Here is a 19,553-nt window from a genome sequence, read left to right as displayed (position 1 = left end):
TGTCAGCTTTTGAAATTGTTTCTTTTGATTCTTTGCTGAAACATAATTTGATCTCTTATGCATGATTCCAAAGTATACATTCAGCAGAAGAATTAATGTGTGTCTAGCTTTCTGGTTTGCAGTTGCCTCTCACATGAAACGTTTGTGGTATTGGGAGACTTGCACTCACTAATGTATTCTTTTTTGAACAGCTTTTGCTTGATTTTCTTGTAAATAAGACTATTACATTATTTGATTTACTTCACTTCAGTGTAGTGATAAATGCAGTATCGGATCTGGTACATCCTTTGTGAAAAGAAATATTTCGAGCTCTTATTAGCTAACTATTTTTAAAACGGATTTCTAGTGGGAGATAGGTACATTGGGTAAAAGATGGAACAGAGGACAGGAATATAAAAAATTTAGAAGTTTCTGTTCTTGAATGTGTTTAAGAGCCTTATGTATTGCAGCAACATTATACAAATAATTATAAAAACAATTTTTTAATATAGAATTTTATTGGAATTTTTTTATGCCCCCACCAAAGTGCAAAGGCTGTTTGAGTTAATAGACATTATAAATAGTAGTGCATTTCTAAATTCTTCCAATTGTGGAAGTGTGCAGTTTTACACTCCTCAATTGGAAGAATCTAGATTCTCTAAGGTAGCAGCCTCCAGCTGCACAAGGCTGCCTGAATTTTTTCTGCTGTGAACCTTCAGAGAGTAGATTTGACTTCTGGGGGCAGGCAGCTTGCCATGCGCTAAATGGGTTTGTATGGAGGTGAAGTTTTGCATTCTTTCTGCTGACGTTACTTTTGTTGAGTTTTGGAATCGAAGTGTGTATTACAGGCTGTGTGAATGATGTGATTTTATTGTGTTTGTTGCTGTATGCATTTGCTAAGTAGTGCTTTTTTCCTTCCCTGCACCCGGTGTGTATTTACACTTTATTTTTGAAGGGAAAACTTCAAATTGTGGGATGTTATTCCCGAAGATGATGAAAGCCATCGATACACTGATTGTCCTAGAGTTACTTGAGATCTCTTTTCAAGGGTGAAGTGTCACCTGTTAAAGTGAGCAGGATCTGTGGTAAAACTGGCCTGTGCTGTTCTCCTGGAGTGCTGGGGGACCTCCCCAGAGCCAGGACAACCGGGGACTGGCTTTTGATTGACTCCTCACTGCCTCCTGTTGAAGGAGGGACCATCTGTAGTGCTCTGTTCGTGGTCAACTCAGCTTTTTATTTTCTTTATTATCTGGTCACAATGCAAGTGCCTTACTTGAATAAGCTGTGACTTACTAGTGACAGATTGTGGCATTTCTGATGTGATGATATCAGTAGATTGTGGGATATGAGCCATCAGAGGTGGTTTGGTTACCTGAAGTTACTCTTTTATTTAAGCTGGGTTGTGTTTAACATAGTTTCATGGAGTTCACTGCAGGTTCTTGCCCACTTTGAGTTTTTGTTTTTCCACCATCAGTTACTTGTCAGTACTTTTTACTTGTCAATAGCTGATTACAACTTTTTAACTTGATAAAACTTGTGTATTGAGTGTAGCACATGAAAGCAAATTCAGTTGTTTCTAGCTGTTGCTGTTTCCTGTTGATAAAGCTGTGTTTCTCAGTACAGTGATTCAGTAGTTATCTGGAACAGGTGAGAAACAAAGAATGCTAATATATATATATTTTTTTTTCCCCCGGTTTGATCTTTTATTATATCAGTGTGCATAGAAGCATTGAAAAAGTGGGAAAATCTGTTAATCATTATCACCAATACTAATATGTGAAGTTTAAAATACTTGACTACTGAGAAGCTGATGGTTTGCATTTGTTGATGGAAAATGATAGTTTGCATTTACAACAAGCACATTATGATCCTGAAGCAGCAACACAACCAGGTTGTCACCCTTCATTCCATCTTTGCCATTCTTGAGTCAGCATTATAAGAAGAATATAATCTGTTACCAATGTCATCTTATGTAGCAGGCATATGAAACATTGCTGAGTTTGGCTTACTTAGACTGGTGTTTGGCTTTCTGTTGCTTGCACATACTACTGCGAAAAGTTCAAATACATTTTGTTGGAAACTACGCTGAAGAAGCTCCCAAGTTCAGGTTTTTTGCCAGTGCATTCTCCTCGAACGTGGAGATAGGGCATGTTGCAAGGGCAGTGTTTGGTCATACTTTGTGAGACCTGAAAAATTGTTACTTGGTTGACAAAAGCATTAGTACCTTGCTTTTAATTTTGCCTATAGCTTTCTTCACTAACCTGTCTTCCACTGATACACCCTCCCTGGTGATGAAAATTTTAGTAAGTCAGGTCATTTGCCCCTCTGTTCTCCTTGCCCTTCCCTTCTCTCCGTCCTCCGTGCAGTGAGAGTTGGTCTTGTTCTTCAGTCACAGGCATCCACTCGTGCAGTTCCTGAAGGTGTCTGATGCCCTGTTGTGGGAAAAGTTCCTTGCCACTCGCCTACAGCCTTATTTATGGTCTTCCTCTTAAACAGCCTTCTGTGCAGCCCTCATTTTTCAAACTAGGGATTGCGCCATATGATAACTGGTGAAAATGGCAGTGAAATACTTTCCCCTGCCCCCCAAGCACTGATGAAGCCTTACTTTAAAAGACAAAGGCTTATTCAGCTGCAGGAACAACCACCAAAATGTTGGCAAGTGTCTCTGTCCATATATGGCCAACTCAGCCAAACAAATGCCATATGGAAGTCACACGCATCACCACATTCCCAAACAGGGACATTGTTCCCCAACTTTCATGTATACAGTGGTGTCACTAACAAAAGCTGTGTGGCTTCTTCTATTTTGTTTTCTTTTTCCTAAAGGAATGATACATTTCAAAACCATGTCCAGCGTTTCCTGACTGTCTCCTGACTGTTGGACGTTCAGGGCATCTAAACAGTGAGTTGGTCAGAGAGGCTTAGTTTCAGGCTTCCCTTCCCAGTTTCTCCTGCGGCATCAAAAAAACCTACTGTATGGTACTCCTGCAATGTTTAGAATATAGTGGCTGTTAATATCTATTGTCTTATCTACAACTAGGCTAAATCTAAGGCAATTTTTAAACAGTTCTTTTGGGTATTCTTCATAACTTTCTAGATGTTTAGTAAATATCTATTTATTAGCTAATACAAGCAAGATATGACCCTGATGTTTTCTGAATAGGCTTTTCCAAGCAGGATTGCCTAGAGTGTAAATGGGCATACTAGTGTGCAAAAATGTGGGGTTTTTTTGGTCTTTCTTTGAAAATACCTCATTCTTTATGGTGGTTTTTTTCCTACTTGTCTCTTATTGTAGATGCAATTGATTAAATCTTCTGTTTTTATGGATGTCCTTGGAATGTTGCGGACTGGTTTTGCGCAGAACATCATGTCAATGCTTTAATGCTGGTATTTTATTCTCTTTGGCTGCTCTTTCAGTTGCTTCTCAAATTAGGTTGTGGCGGCTGTTTTCACCTCAGAGGTACTTGCCTGCTTTGCACAGGAACAAAAAATCATTGGTTGAGCTACATTAGTACATTAATTTGTTGCAACATCTGAACAATACTAAGAGAATGAAGAATTAGAAATACTGGTTTGATTTGACTTGGCCATGTGATGCGACTTTTCTTTAAGAACTAGAGAATCCACTGGATTAGAATTTCTAATTCGTGACAAAATTGTAGTCTTGTAGGTTGTGACAGAATTGTAGTCTTACTCATCAATAGTAATAAAAACAGAAGAGAACTGAACTAGAAATTATGTTGGTTCTATTCTTTTCAGGAAGAATCCAGCTTCTTTTCTGGGAAGACATCAAGTCTGCAGTCTGGTATAACATAAACTATAGCGAGACATCTTTTTTTCTTTTTGTCCGGAAAGTTAAATACGTACTTGTAAAATTGAAATGGACTGCAGGTCTTAATTAAATAAAACATGACCTTTTTACCTACTTTTCTAATGATTAAATAGAGTTGTTATCTGAGGAAGCCACTGTCATCTTACTGTTTATGTAGACACAGAGGAAAGGGATTTTTCTGATGGAAGGCATGGGAAAAAGTCAACTGTATTTTCCTTTTAACAATATATAAAGGGAGTGGCCTAATTTATTTATTCTTTAACTGAAAATATATCTTTTTTTTTTTTTAATCAGTATGTAAGACCTCTGAAATAGATTATGAAATGTGGTCTTGCCTTTGCTGTCTAGGCAGACAGTTTAATCTGCCTCTTAGAAATTCCTGAGGATTCAGTTAATGGCTTCGATATATATTTGGGAAATAAAGCCTAGAAACTACTTGATACATCTTTCGGCTCTGAAACATCAGGATGTTTCTGTCCTCTGGCCCTAAGTATATACAGTTCCTAATCTTCTGTCCTGTAAAATGTTTCAGCCTTTAAATCACTGTAACTGGAGAATATCTGAGTTTTAGCTTAGACTTACTATTTAAATGCTGGTGAAGATGTGTATCTTGTATCAGGGAAGGTTGTGGAGGTTCACCTGTAGTGGAAAAACGTGAATGGTGACTTTAGAATTTTTCCAAATACTCATGGCACACACAAACTAAAATCAACTCCAGAAAAGTGTTTATGCCTCTGAGCACGTGAACATGCCATACAGCTCTTGAACTTACTTTCAGTTTTTAAACACACTGGACTTTATTCACAGCATACAGCTTATTGTACCAGTACAGCTGTGAAAGCGTTGTTAATGTAAGTCTGGATTCTGAGACATGGGCAAACATAGGTCGTGGCTGGAAGGTGTTACAGCGCTGGGCTTGAATCACAGCTATTGCTTTTTGTTCATGTGGCTCACTGGAAACAGACTGTAGGCTTGAGTGCTGGCCCAGTGTTTCTGGAAGGTCAAAGATGAAGCCCAGAAACTCAAATTTATTTAAGCGTAAAGCTTGGTCATGTGAATACCAACCATGTCGAAGTGCATACTGGATTGGGTTAAGCTGTTCTATGGCATGTATACGGTAGAAGAGTCACTCATCTTTTCCGTATGGTAAAAGTATCAATTATACTGAAATTCTGTGGGGTTTGTTTTTTTGTGGTTGTGGGCTTTTTTTTTTGTTTTGTTTGGTTTTTTTTGTTTGGGTTTTTTTGTTTGTTCACCACAGTACTTAAATATTTTCCAAGAAGAGTGTTTGTGGAATAAAATTGACTTCTCAGTGGAAAACAGCAAAGTTCCTTGGTTCTTTAAGCTTGACTCATGACATAATTGCTGGAATAAAAATTCAAGATGTTGCAGAAGCTTTGTTTGTATTAGCAAATAGAGCTCTGTGCGCGCTCTCTGTGCTACATGGCTCTCTACCACATACAGCTGTAGATCAGCAGCAATCATAGCAGCCTAAATGGGACCACTTGTTCAGTTCTATACAGTATTAAAATGGAGAATGGAGATTGGAGAATAGACTAGACAGTCATTAGATATTTCAAGAAAATGCTAAGGAAGCTGGGTAACTATGGCTGTGACTTTTAAACTTAAGTAGGGTACTTTTTTTCTTGGACTCCAACCATACAAGCAAATCTGAATTCCATCCTGTAAAAAACTGTTTTGCCCATGGGACTGTCCTTCAAGAAGTGTAATCTTCTTTCTGCCAGATAACTCCAGTTTTAATTTCTGAAAAAGGAGCTTCGACTAAAGTAAGCTGTGCTTTCACTCATTAATTACTTAAGACAAGATTTCATATTAGCTCTACAAAGACCATTTCATTAAAGCTCTGGGAAAAAAGAGCAGTTGGCAGATGAAGACAGATTTAATGCATGTATACGTAGGTGTCAAGCTCCAGTTATTGATGATGGAGCCTAGGGAGATGTTTTGCTGACCCTACATATGGTATACACATTTGTTAGGTCAGCTGGCTAGATTCTTCCTCCGTTAACTGTGTTGAGTAGCTCTCCAGTGGTAGTGATTGGGGAGTACACACCTACATGTAAATGTCTGGTTATTTTTTAAACCTCAAGCGGGAGCCTTCAGCCTATTGAGGGAATATCTTTGAAAATCTTCAATTTTCTGTGCTAGTGAGTAAGGAAAATACTGCTTTTCAAAATGTCTTGTCACACTACACAACTTCGTTAGATCAGGTTTGTGCAGAATGGTGAGAAAAGAACCATTACAAGTAAGACAATATTCTGAGAAGGCTGAAATTTTCAGAAATATGTTTTTATACCACTACCCTACTCCCATCCCAGTGCTACAGAGTAATACAAGGAAAAGCCAGAGAAACAGAATCCATTCAGTCCTAAACATTAATTTTTCTGTTACGTAAACTATTTCTGAATCAGTTTTAAAATAGTCTGAGGATTAGGAGGGCTCTACGGTAGCCTGCAGTCAGCCTGGTTGTATCCCGTGGGTCTGTGCCCCTGCTCTCTCTCGCTGGGCAGTGTGTTTCAGTGTGGGAGGCCAAAGTTCTTCCAACAGTTAATAGCCCTGTAAATTATATTGGTAGAGTAAAAATAAATATGGTAGTTCTTGTGGTGAGGGTTTCCTTCCAGTGTTGCTTTTAGCATCCTGGCATACTTCCCAAAGAATACTGTATTAATGATTCATACAAATATTAATGTTACCTGGAAGGAATAATTTACCTTGTATGCCTTTTAGGAGAGAGAGCACGGAGAAGCTTAACTTTATCAGGCCTGAAAGTAAATCTTAGCTATTAGAGGGGAAAAATAGCTACAAACATTCTTCTACAGGCTTATTCATAAGTCTGTCTTGAGAAAGGCAAGTAAAGAAGCCTCTGGTGCTTCCACGGAGTCCGAGATCTTTGGTGAAAATTGGCATTATAACTCAAGCTGAGGCAAGACACTTTCCTACAAGACTTCTGTGTAGCAATTTCTGTTCTGCTCCGAGTGAAACCGGTATGTTTTAGAGTCTTTGCACAGAGGAAGGCCTGTCCCACCGTGAACAGCATGGTGCTGTGGAGGTGCTGGGTGCTAGGCATGGCTCACAGGCGTCCACCCAGAAGAGGAACATTTCCCTTGGGATCAGAAAATTGGGATTTGAAGTTTAGCACCTCTCTCGTTCTCATTGGAATGCCTTGACTGCTGGGCCAGGGGCTATTTTGAGGTGTAAATTGTGTGCAGGCTGCTAGTGGCTTGTTTGTGCATGCATATGGGGTTTTGGTTTGGACTCCCTTTCTTTTTTACTGTTCTTGCTCTGCCTTGCTTCAGCAATTCTGTGGTGATCTTAAGAACTCTTTCCTGATAAAAACTTGTGCATGTGGTGGTTGTGGTTTTATTTTTATTTTCCGTTAACTGACAGGCATCTGCAAAAAGCTTTGGATTCAATAAATTGTCATTTCCTGGTGGAAAGATGCTGTATTTATAAAAACAAAACCCAACTAATTATCCTTTAACTTCTTTTGGGCTCTTTTCTCCCTGTGTAAAGTGAAAGATAAAGCCCAATTAGAAACATCAATTAGGGAGTTATGACTTATGGTGCAGCACTGCAGGGGCTGTCAGTGATGTCTTTGCTTTTAATAAATGAAGAATATGAATTGCCTTTCACTTCTCTGTGGCTGTGCTTTATGCAGAGTAACTCCTAAATACATTTTAAAATGAAACGTACCAAGTGTCTCTTGGCAAATACAGCCTTTCGAAAAGTATAACTGTGCATGTTTTATATGGTGGCTTCCTTCTGCAAATACAAGAACATTGCTCTCATACTTGCTGCTTCTGTAAAGGAGTCTGTTCGTTAAGGGAGCCAAGTGCAGACTTACTGGAAAGGACACCTCAGCTCCCCCAGGTTGTGGTGACCAGTGTTACATCTCATGGTTGTAACTGCACAACCTCCTCTTTGTCCAGGGCAGGCATGGTCCCGATACAGGAATATCTTGCACTTGATATAAATTCCTGCAAACTAACAAAAACGCTTACAAGATTTAAGCATCTCAGACCATCAGGTTTCTTCCCCTCTTCCTCCTTCTCACACATTTGTCTTTAGATTAGTGAAATACACTTTTCGCATATATTTTCAAAATTAATCTCAAGGTGATGCTGAGAGAGATATATTTTTATGACTGTATTTAATTTAAAAAAAAAAAAAGATAAAGTGAAAGACCCACCAACCCATCTCCGAACAAGATTGTCACCTGGGGCTAATAGTTGCCGGCCCTGTTACTGTCTGGTGCTGTCTGTTACTGCTCTGTCTGTTACTGTCTGGTGCCCAGGAAGATCCTGATGATTCTGATTTTCTTACTCTAAAGAAAACTGAATTAATGTTGCTGACATCAGAGCTGACATCGGAATATTCTCAGCCTGCGAGATGCAGCTGGGTCCTGGGTTTGTGTGGTTTCAGGCTCCGATGTGCGAGCGGTGGTGCCTGCAGCTGCAGGAGCTGGTGTTCCTGCCCCCCCAGCTCTGCACAGCAAGGATGACATTTTCCCTGGCAAGGATGCCCCCTTGCAGAAGGGTGACATGTTACTCTGTTAGAGCTTGTGCATCAGACCTCTAGCAAATGTTGCATTAGAGTAAGGGTGTGTGTGAGAGCTGTAACCCAGTGCTGACTCCAACAGCACTAGGTCCCTCAAAAGCGAGGCCAGCCATGGTCACAGCAGTGCCAGTGGAGAGGCTGGTGCTGGTGGGCGATGCACTTTTTACCCCTGCCCTTGTGAGAAGAAGGTGTTTTCTACCATAAAGAGGAGGTTTTGTCCATGCTTTCCCCCTCTGCCGGTGACAGCGTGCCTGCCTCCCCAGGGCTCTCCCGTCTACCCCGTGGGCTCTCAGCCGCAGCATGTTCCCTTGGCTCGGCAGCTCTCCTCTGCCTCTGGCCCTTCGTCCTTGCAGCCGCTGCCTTCAGATCTGCCTGCCTGCCTGGGAAATCTTGGGCTGGCTTTGCCTAATAATTGAGACAAATGATTGATTGCTGTCCCCTCGGGCTAATTGCACATGTAATCTATTCTTTCCTCTTCTCCAGGGCTCCTCTTTCCACAGAATAAAACCCAGCCACAAAAAACCCACAAAAACCAAGCAAAGAAACAGACTTTGCTGTTTAAATGGGAAGAAATAAAGGGCAAAAAGAAGGAGAGGGCAGAGGATTTTCTACACTCCTTCTTTCCGGATGCACTTACTGGTGCTATGAGGAACATTTCCTTTTCTCTGTGAACAGCAGACCTTCCCATCACTGGGAAACGAAACTAAACATTGAGAACTGCTCAGTAGCATTTCATCCCAAAAGGGTGCTGTTGCAGCATTACTGTATGAGACTGACTGCTTTCACCTATTAGGAAAAATAAATCCCTTGCTTTTTGACCCCTCCTATAGTTCATTGCCATTGCTATTTGCCAGGACTCTCCCTCTGGTTCTTTTGCTCAGAGTGACTGTCACTGCCATCATATAATTCTATGCTAATTGTATCAGATAAACATTACTGGGAACCTAGTAGTTTAACCAATTTTCTGTACCCATTTTCACATGTATACATACATATGAGTTAACTTGGTTTAATCTGGAGTGAAACTGTGCTGATCAATTCTGGAAATAAATAAATGGTTGTTAAGGGTAAATGCCTGTTGTTTGCTTAGGAAGGATTATACTGTTTTGTTTGATCTAGTTGTGCCAAAATTAGTCTTCAATATGATATGTGGTGGGTTTGACAAGGAACTGTATTTAGTTATTTATTTCTGAAACACTAAAGAAGTAATAGCAGTTACGAAGTCCCTGTTCAGTGCTCTGGAGCTCCGGCCGTGTTTGAGTAGCTGAACGTGATGGTTCTCCTGGGTTAAATCCATGTAAGTGTTTGGTTGTTGAATTCCTAGTGACTAGTGAAACAGAATACTATGAATGTCAAGTTAGAAAATGAGTGCTATTGTGGTTATCAACATACACACTCAGTATCTTCATTTTGTGCTAATATTTAAAGTTTTGTGGCTTGTCTTGTAAAATCCAACGTTAAGAGAAGAAAAAGAGTGTCAAAACTCTTCGTATGTCCTTCAGAAGTTGTATGGGAGCATATGTTATGTGAAGCATGATAGTAGTCCCACAGGACTACTCTCATCTTGGATACTGGAGAACCTTGGTTTAGTGTTGGAGTGCGCTACAATTTGTACTGGCATAAGGGACTTAAGGGTAACATATAAATATGCAAAAGCATATTTGAAATGAATTTAAGAAACAGGGGGCCTTCGTCTCACTTACATGAGGTTCTCTCTGCACAGCTTGGAATTACAGGGAGCCTTTAACGTGAGACTAAATTGTTTCCTCTCACTGTGAAATGTCTCTGTTTTGCCACTGTGGTGCGTATGGGCTGTAGCGTAAATGGGATTTGGGCTCGGAGTTGGCATGATAACCAAATGAGTGAGGAACCAATATAAAGTCCAGCACTTAAAAGCAGATGTAATAGGTTGCTAGATAAAATGAGATGGATGGTACTTCTGATAAATGGCAGTTTGGACACTCCACAAATGTTTAGAGGTACATAGTATTTACTGTTTTCATTTGTCTGTGGGCTAATGGGTAGAATGAGGGCATTGCTCTGCTAAATTTTTGCTCTGGTAAGCTTGCAGTAAATATGTTGGAATGAAAATGGATGATTTCTGATTCTTTAGGCTGTAGAGATCTGATTTTCTTGAGTTCGTATTTCTCTGAATTGATTTACTAATTAATTATATGCAAGGTAAAAAGTGGTTCTTAATCTTCTGGCCCATATTAAAATCAGTAGCCTAAATATGGTGGTAATAGGTGTATATATAGCTGTGCTTTAGAGTGGGTTTTTGTATCTCCTTTTTTAAGGCCAAACTCCAAACCCTACCTCCTCTTTGGAAGAAGAATCTGATTTTATGAAAAGTTGTATGGAAAATTCTTTTCTTGGGGGGGGGAAGAAATTGCAGAGCCTTCCTTCTGAAATGACTTCTTATTTTTCTAAATAAAGGTTTCGTTGCTGGTATGTAATGCTGTTGAGAAAAACCCCACTGAATAATGAAATATGACTTTTGTAGGCATTTTCTAACTTTTTAATTGCCAAAACTGTTATCAGAGCATGAAATAATTAATATGAATCTTAACAATTGTATTTGCTACCTTTTAGATGCGAAAACAAAATTTAGAATTCTGTGTAAAAATAAGATGGAAAAATAAAATTTTACTTCTCATCTCTTCTTTTTTTTTTTTCTTTTCCTTTTCATAATAGGGCTTTATTTGTCCTCTCTGTATGAAGTCTCATGGATCAGCTGAGGAGCTGTTCAAGCACTATGAAGCAGTTCATAATTCTGGCATTGATTCAACCCATGGAGGGGAAGGTCATCTGTCACCGGAAAGGTGCAACAGTACTCATTTGTGCATGTGCTTTTGTGTCAATGTTGAGCTGTTTCTAATTACACTGAAGGCTGCATTAATTTGAACACTTAATTATGTACTCAAGTATTTAAATGTTCATGCCCCATTTCCAACTACAATTAAAGAGCAGCTTGAAACTTAAGTTGGCTGATGCTGGTCTGACAATAAATTAAAATCAGATACACATGTTTATATTGTTAATTAAATCACCTGTTTCTCATGCAGCTGACAATGCAATATTACACATTGGAATGATTTTTAGCAGTGTGGCAGAGAAAATACAGGTTCATCCTAAAGTTTCCGGCATAGAGCTGAAATTTTGTCTTTTGAGGGTGGGGGAGGACAGCCCTGAAGATAGAGAAGAAACCTGATTTTGTCCCTGGGTAGTTAGGGTACTTACGGGGTAATTATGACATCAGTATTTGCATAAATAGGTTCCCATATTACCTAGTTATTTGCAAATCTGGAAAGCTTCTGTCTGTGTCACTAATTCTCCTTCTGTGTTCCAGAAACTCCATGCTGATCTTCAGAAATCTTCTCTAATTTATTTTATTTAACTGTTTGGTCAAATCTGTATTGTTAAATATATTCCTAGGAAACGTATCAGGTTGTTTTATTTTTGAGAGCAGCAGTATGTAGGAGGAACTGATAATGTGAAACTTTCTCTTGAAAAGTTTGACCGAGTAGTCTGCCTGTGTTGGAGTAATCCCTTGTGTTGGTTTGGGGAGTTTTTTCTTAGGGGTAAAATTTACATAGGTTTCCTTTTGCTTCCTGCTAGTTCTTTTTCTGTTCAGTGTTTATTCTGGACTGTTAAAAATGACAATCCATGCTGCTGTTTTGTCACGCTCCCCCAAACTCTCTTCGTTTGTACACAGTAGTGTCAGAGTGAGCAGCTGCCTGTGGCCTCATTCAGCAAACAGAGATACACACTGCACAGCCCTGCGGGTCGTCACCTGCTAACAGAGCTGGCTTCTGCTGATGCTGGGAAGTAAATGGTTCAAATGTTTTGTCACTAGTAGAACTGTGACCCAAAATGATAAATAATTACATTGAAAGAAATACATGTATTCATGTAACTAACTCAAGAGAAGGTGGTCCTTTGATGAGAAAAGAGTGTGGAATATTTCAGTTGTTATCCGAATGAAGATCCATATCTCCCCAGTATTGTGCAGAGCTGGCAAGCTAGTAAGAGCCAGCATTAGCAGAGGTCGTGTCTTCATGCATGGATGGGCCCTTCCTTGTGGATAGCTGCCTTCTCTCCCAGCTGCTGCAACAAAAGAAGTAAAAATTAGGGCTTTATATAGGAGAAAGTGGTAGGGTACTAGTGGAGTTATATTGGGTTTGCTATGTGCACATTTATTCAAGAAAGAGTATTTCTTCTCTGAGTTAAGTCTTTTCGGAGTGATATAACTTAGACCTGAAATGATACTCTTAGTAGAATAATAGCATTCACATGGGGGAATTATTGGTCATAACTGTATTGTTTATATAGTTTATGAAAGATTTATTTTTATGCCTGCAAGTTTCCAATGTCAACCAGATGTCGGCTGGTGAAATTTATTTATTTTTTTCCTGGCTCTTGACAGTTTAAGGACAAGTGGTTTTGTTTTCTCTCATATAATTGAAAAAGTGGACGAGGTCAGGGAGTTTGGATGGAGTGAAGAGAGTCTGGTGAGAGCTGTTGTGTAACACATGAGCTATTTCTTCCCATTAGTGTGGCATTCTTTAATGTTTCTCAGTTGCATGCTTGCTTGAGAAAACTCTCATTCAACATAAACATGTTTTTCCAAGACTTGGAATACCGCATTAAAGAAACATTGCAGCCTGCAGCAGGGAGCCACTCTGTTACCAGTCTGGGAGTGAAGCTTACATGTAATTCATAGGAGGTGAAGTTCCTTATTTAGTCAATAGAGAAAGCTAGGTACTATGAATTACATAGTGTCCTCTTCCCCCCACCCACCCCATAAACTACCATAATTAAGTGCCAAGAGTAAATTGTGTAACTCTGCCCAGCATGATTTATCAAGGCCATTGGTACTCGGTGCTAGGATGGAGGCACCAGCATTACAGGTGGAGAATGGAGTGGAGCGTAAGGAAAAGGTAGTAAGGATTTGGCAGATAGTGAGGCTGAGGAGATGTGCTGAGAGGAAGAAGGGATTGTAACAGCCCTAGCAGAAAGGGAGATTTGGTGAGGATTTGGATAGCAGTAAGAAAAACAAAGTTACAGTGTCTAGAGTGATCCCTTATACTTCTTCCCCCCCATTAATTTTCCACTGGTCAGTTAAACTGAATTTAGGTTTCATCTTAAAAGTGTCAAGCAAAACTGTAATGGGAATATCGAGGCAACTACTGTAGAAGGGTCCTTATGTTACAAACTCTCTCTCTTCCCCTTTTCCTCTCCTCCTCCTTCCCCTCTACTACAAACTATTTTTATACAGCTCAAAACCTTTTATCTGCTACAAAGGCCAGAACATCTCAAATGGTTTAGTATTGCAGATCTGGTATATGTTCAGGCCCAGCTTCAATCTAGTTAACTGTTTCACCTGCCTGAGATTTCATTTATAATCAGGTGTGAATATTAGCTGATTTACTTACTCATACTGATGAGAAAGCTGCTCTCTCTTCTCCACCCACAACCAATGTATGGATTTTGGATTACAGCTACACCTGTCTCAGTAAAGCTGTATTTGCAAATCTCCAGTGAATGTCTCACGCAGGCAGAATAATGTGTAAACAGCAGAAAATCTTCCTCTGAAAAAAATTAGCCTCCCAATATCCCATGTTTGTTCTGCCATTAAAATTGGTCCACCTTGGAATTCTTGCTTCACTGGTTCAAGTGCATGTGTTTCACTTGCTTCGTGACGATCCTGACCTGATGTTAATATGCTAATGTAGGTTGAATCTATTGCTTCCCAGTTTAGCTAAAGAATAGCTTGCTTTGGTGTTTTTTTTTCTCCTAAGTATGAGATAATTTAAAAGAACATCTGTGGAGGAGGGGATAATGCAACACAGCAGCAATAAAATTGTGTGGTATAAAACTGAGAGAATTTGTTGGCATTGGCACCCACACTCATATATTGTGTGTACTCCTCAGTGTTGCCATTGTACAAACAATAAGAAAGGGTATGCTTACATTATTTTAATGACCTGTGTATTCTACATTTGGAGTGGCTGTATCTTAGTAATGCAACATTATCCTTGTATGTATAGTTGTGCAATTCTGTAAGGAGACCTGCGATTTTAGAAGGGTGCTGTCTATATCAATTAGTGACGATTTTAGCCTTGGATCTTGTGTTCATGCGTGGCTGGAGGCTTGAGCATGAAATTTGAGAACTTAAAATCCCAAGGCTTTAAACATTCAGATCATTAAGTGAGTATATCTGTGAAGCATACCGAATTGCTGTGTGGATGAAAAATTATGTAACTGCATATTTCAAAAGGAGTAAGATAGCATGCTGTCTCTTAGCAGTGTTCCTTTACATGATATGGAAAGTGAAGGAGAATAGACCTGTTCTTTTCATAAAAAGGCATGCAAAACAGTTAAATGTCCCAATGCACAGCTTTGCCATTCTGAACTCATGGTTGAGCTGATGCACCAGTTTAGATTTACATTCTGTTTTCATGAGACTTTTTGCATATCTATTTCTTTGCTTATCCAATTAATATGTTTAGCTTTTTTCAAGTGATGTGCAAAGTGAAATAATAAGTATCTATTAATCTGGTTTGTTCCAAGTTTCAAAAAATCTAAAAATAACTATTTATAATTATGTAAGTTATATGTATGTAGTACATGGCTATCACTCCAGTTATTTAATACACGCTATAACCTGTATGTAACTGACAAAATATAACCACTGCGTATTCATTTTCTCCACTTCGTGGATATATTTATTCAGAGATGAAGTATCACTGCTCCGACAAGAAGTTCAAGACTTGCAAGCTTCGCTGAAGGTTGGAAACGTATTTTACTTGCACTTGGTTCTTTGCTTCAAATTGCAAAGTGTTCCACTGTCTTAAGCAACGAAATTTACAATTCTCTCTCCCCCATCTCCCTTTTTTTTTTTTTTTTTTTCCCCCCCTAGGAGGAGAGGTGGTATTCAGAAGAGCTGAAGAAAGAACTAGAGAAATTGCAGGGGCAGCGGCAGCAAGTAATTGCTTTAAAATACTTGAAGCAGGTTTATCATCAGCATTGACATTGAAGATTAATACCTTTTTTGTAAGGCACGTGGCCTGATTTAGTTAGTTCCATAATTTGAATATTGACATGTTCTTGAAAACAAAGCTAGTTATCTCTCCACAATGTAACTGTATATATAAATCTGAAGAACAAAGTCAGAGTAGATAATGATTTTTCCATACTACTCACTACAAGTTCAGTTCAGACTTTTCCTTCTGGTGGGCTTATTCAGAACTCAGTTTATTAAAGAAAATAAATTGAATGTGGTGTTTCATCTATTATGAGAAAGGGTGATGGGGTCTTTCTTGTAAGAACCTTTGGAGAACAGTAGTGTGATTTCACAGATGTCCAGATGAACTAAACAAACAAGGCAAGGCAAATTGTGGTGTGTTGTGCCCTAAGGAAGCTCTCACTTCTTTTATTACTATAAGCTACTTCGATACTGGATTGTTACAAACCTCAGAAATTGCTTCCTGACAGAATGCCTTCTCAGAATTTATTTAATGATGTCTGTAACCTCTGTTTTTAGGGCAGATTTCAATATTGAGGAAAGGGAGGGGGAGGGGATTGTTACTGGAGTCTTGCAAGTCTGGAAGCCTGATGGTGTAGTGATACATGAAATGGAAAATCATCTTGGCCTTTTCCAGTCTTCCAGACATAACTGTTTGAAATCAGGTATTTTTATACTGCTATGCAGTGTTTGAGCACAGAAGTCTTTATTTCCCTGTCTTTTCCAAAAATGGGATGAATTTTGGAAGTAGTAGTTTTTATTCTTACTGTCTAATGATGCATTTATTCTGTTTTCTTAAGGATTCTAAGTCTGATGGATTGACAACGGCTGCATCTACAGGTGGCTAACATTTCATTATATTAATTTCTACACTGTTCTGGATTTTCAGAATTTTTTTTTGGTGTAGCTTTTAGGTTTATGAAAAAGCACTTTTGGTAAATTAAAGAGCTAGAAAGCTGGAATGGTACAATTACTGGAAAAAAAGTTCATTGTAAGTGCTTAAGATAGATAGCTCTTGATAGCTATAGTCTGGGGAAATGTTCCAGAGGCTCAGGGTTTGTAATTTCTAGAAGTGAGACAGGAGTTCTCCTGACTCTGAAAGCAGTTCTCATGAGTAGTTTTGAACATGTTTTTAATAATTTCATATATTCAAGCATTCAGTACAAGTCTTTTGCTGAGAAAGACAGTGATTGTTGATATTTACACTATAGCATTTGTCAGTGGTGGTTTTATTTAGTGTTTTTCTGTACTCATTGCTAGCAAAGAAAACAATGAAATTTTTTTTGTTTGTTTTGTTTTGCAGACCAATAATTTTTGCTCTGTGTTTTTCTCTGTGAGGCACTCATGGAATAAAATTTTCCTTATGTGTGCATAAAATATCTGACTGATCATGATTAAAGAGCTTTTAATCGCAGTTCAGCAGCATGTTGCAATGATCTGAAGGGCTATTTGTGACCAGTGAAAACCAGTATGTACTTAATCCTGCAGAGCACTCAACTAGTGACAGGTTCCAGCATCATGCTTGTAGATGTTTAACTTCAGTAAAGTTGTTCACTTTGCTAAGCTAATTTGATGTTAAGTGAGTTTGGATTGCTTATTTACCTGCTGTGGTTCATTGTGGATGTGAGTAACTGTATTGTCTTAGCTCTTCCAGAAAATAATACTATTCTTTTTATGGAAATAGAATCATTAGAACGGCAACTAGAAGAGATCCAAGTAGAAAATTTTAACATTAAGCAAATGAAAGACTTATTTGAGCAAAAAGCAGCACAACTGGCCACTGAAATTGTGGGTAAGTGTATTAACATGAGGTTTGATTCTGTTCTCTACTTGTGCAGCCTGTGCAAGTGATCATTTATTCAACTTCCTTCTTATTAGATCTTAAATCAAAATATGATGAAGAAACCAGCCTTCGGGAAGGTGCAGAACAGAAAGTGACAAACCTGACACAAGAACTGCAGAAGGAGAGAAGTACAGTAGAAGACTTAAAGACAGAGCTGGTATGCACATCACACTAATGTTTTTGTTATTTGCAAGTCAAGGGAGGGGTATACTTAAATGCTTGCAAATGCAGTTTTAAAGCAGTCAAACTGTTGAACTCGGGAGATCTCTGCTTGTGGACTGAAAAAGTTCAGAACACCATTGTTTCTGATCTGTTTCACTGACCTACATTTTCAGTGTTTTTCCAGTGAGGAAACGTGTTGTTTCTGACTATTAAAATTTACCCTACATTATATTATAGTCTGCTTGTTTGATGCTCTACCCTTCAGCAATTTTGCAGGGTGTTACACGTATAGATGTGCTGTGCAGGTCTGTACTTGGAGCATGTGATTGCTGACTTCCACAGCTGTCTTTAGATCACCCTTTTTCCATGAGGTATTATGCTCTGACTGTCCCTGGGCAGCTGCATTCATAAGAAGTGCTCAGAGAGGTGTTTTGTGACATGGCGGCTGAAAGGCTGGCAGCTGTCATCACCATGCCTATGCTAATGTTGTCCCTCTTGCGCTTGGCTGATAATACCAATGTGTGTGTATTCCAGGATTTTGGCTCCTGGTGACTTTTATATATGGCTCCAGGGAGCAATTCCAGTGACTCAGCAGTCGTGCCGCTTCTAAAGCAGTAGTGAAGGGGACTTCCTAGTTTCTCCCACTCAACCACTGCTTAGACTCTGGAGGAAAGTAGGACTTGTTTATCTCCCTTCTTCCCTGGAGTCAGCTGCCCTGAAGGGTTCATGAGTCCCCCTTGGTCCTGCCTAGCCACTGGACCTATCCATTCCTCTCTATCTGTTTAGTTGTTTCTTGTCTTCCTTTCTCCTTCTTACCATTTTCCTGTATCTTTTCTCTTCTAGATGCCAGCACTTCCTTTTCTCTACTTTCTTCAGTGCTCAGTATTGCCTTTCCCCTCCCTTCTCCTTCCATAGTTTTTAGCTTTGAGAGATGTTATGGTACTTTAGATGTAATTACCAACGGATTTTACCTATGGGTCTGGTATGAGGCATGCCTGACAGTTCCTTCAGAAGTTTTCTTCAGCTGCCCTTTTTGTGTCTGTTCTTGTGGTTTTCTGAAATAGTTCTTGAAGACAGAGGCAGTATCATTATTAAAGTCTGTGTAGTACTGGATTGTTATGTGTCTCAGTCCTGAGAGGGGCTTGTGAGTATTACAAGTATATACAGTAATCCCTTCTGTAGAGTAGTGGAGTCACTACAGCCTACTTCTCAGGTAATTGTGCCTTCAGATAAATTTCTTGCATGGATTCCCTATCAATTCAGTGTTTTCTCCCAGGCAAGGTCTGCTTCCTGTACCTAGCCATATACCTACATGAAAATTACAGAAATTTAATCTTTAAGACCTTATCCCATTTGTCAGATGTGGTTGAAATCAATCAACACGTTCACAGTTTAGTAGGCAGGAACTGACAACCAGCCATTAAATCCTGTTTCCTTTGGGAATGATATGTACTTTTCTGTGGGTTTGGTTTTTGGGGTGGATTTTTTTTGTTGTTGTTTTTTCCCCCCCTCCCAGCTGTAATACTGTATGTGTCACTTTGTCTATAAATTGATGATTTGAAAGATTTTTAGAGATGACATTGACACTGGAAGCATGTCTGCCAACAGCATGTTGCTCATTGCTACTCTTTTACTTTTCAGCTACAAAGGCCTGGTGTGGAAGATGTGGCCGTCCTGAAAAAGGAGCTGGTCCAAGTTCAGACACTGATGGACAAAATGACGCTGGAACGTGAGAGAGAATCTGAAAAGCTGAAAGACGAGTGCAAGCACTTGCAGGCAGAGCAGGCTAACTCGGAGGTAATAGTCATACCTAGAGATGTGTGTGTTAGCTTTGCCATGATTTTCATATGAAAATGGAAAATATTAATTAATCATAATGAAAAAGTCTCTTTCCTAACCAAATCTTCTAACTTATCTAATAGACATGTTTCTTTGTTACAGTAAATTTCATAATTCTGTCAATATCTATCCTCCAAAGGCCCCTATGCTTTTCGTTGCAAAACCTTTCCTTGGCATAAAAAGTTATTACAAGAGCCCAATAGCAGAGGAAAAAGCCACCTGGCAGAGCTGTGCTCTTTCTGTTGGGAGGGAGAAATAGAGCAATATCTGTGTGATTCAAAGACTTGTTTCCCTTA

At 39.2% G+C, this 19,553-nt stretch overlaps 1 protein-coding gene across 3 annotated transcripts in view; it reads left to right on the top strand.

Annotated features, from left to right (window-relative positions):
• Nucleotides 1-19,553, top strand: part of EEA1 (early endosome antigen 1) — a 78,531-nt gene that overhangs the window by 12,310 nt on the left and 46,668 nt on the right. For 2 of the 3 annotated variants that reach the window (XM_072865190.1, XM_072865199.1), the window contains 7 exons: nucleotides 11,081-11,208; nucleotides 15,123-15,177; nucleotides 15,309-15,374; nucleotides 16,214-16,253; nucleotides 17,098-17,205; nucleotides 17,292-17,413; nucleotides 19,060-19,215. In XM_072865190.1, the coding sequence (XP_072721291.1) occupies nucleotides 11,081-11,208; nucleotides 15,123-15,177; nucleotides 15,309-15,374; nucleotides 16,214-16,253; nucleotides 17,098-17,205; nucleotides 17,292-17,413; nucleotides 19,060-19,215 (675 nt within the window). Of the gene's footprint in view, nucleotides 1-11,080; nucleotides 11,209-15,122; nucleotides 15,178-15,308; nucleotides 15,448-16,213; nucleotides 16,254-17,097; nucleotides 17,206-17,291; nucleotides 17,414-19,059; nucleotides 19,216-19,553 lie in introns of those variants that run through there. The other variant, XM_072865207.1, reaches the window with a different exon arrangement.

The sequence above is a fragment of the Ciconia boyciana genome, chromosome 1, assembly GCF_034638445.1.
Source record: "Ciconia boyciana chromosome 1, ASM3463844v1, whole genome shotgun sequence".
Taxonomy (NCBI): domain Eukaryota; kingdom Metazoa; phylum Chordata; class Aves; order Ciconiiformes; family Ciconiidae; genus Ciconia; species Ciconia boyciana.
This window is presented reverse-complemented; position numbering and strand designations above follow the sequence as displayed.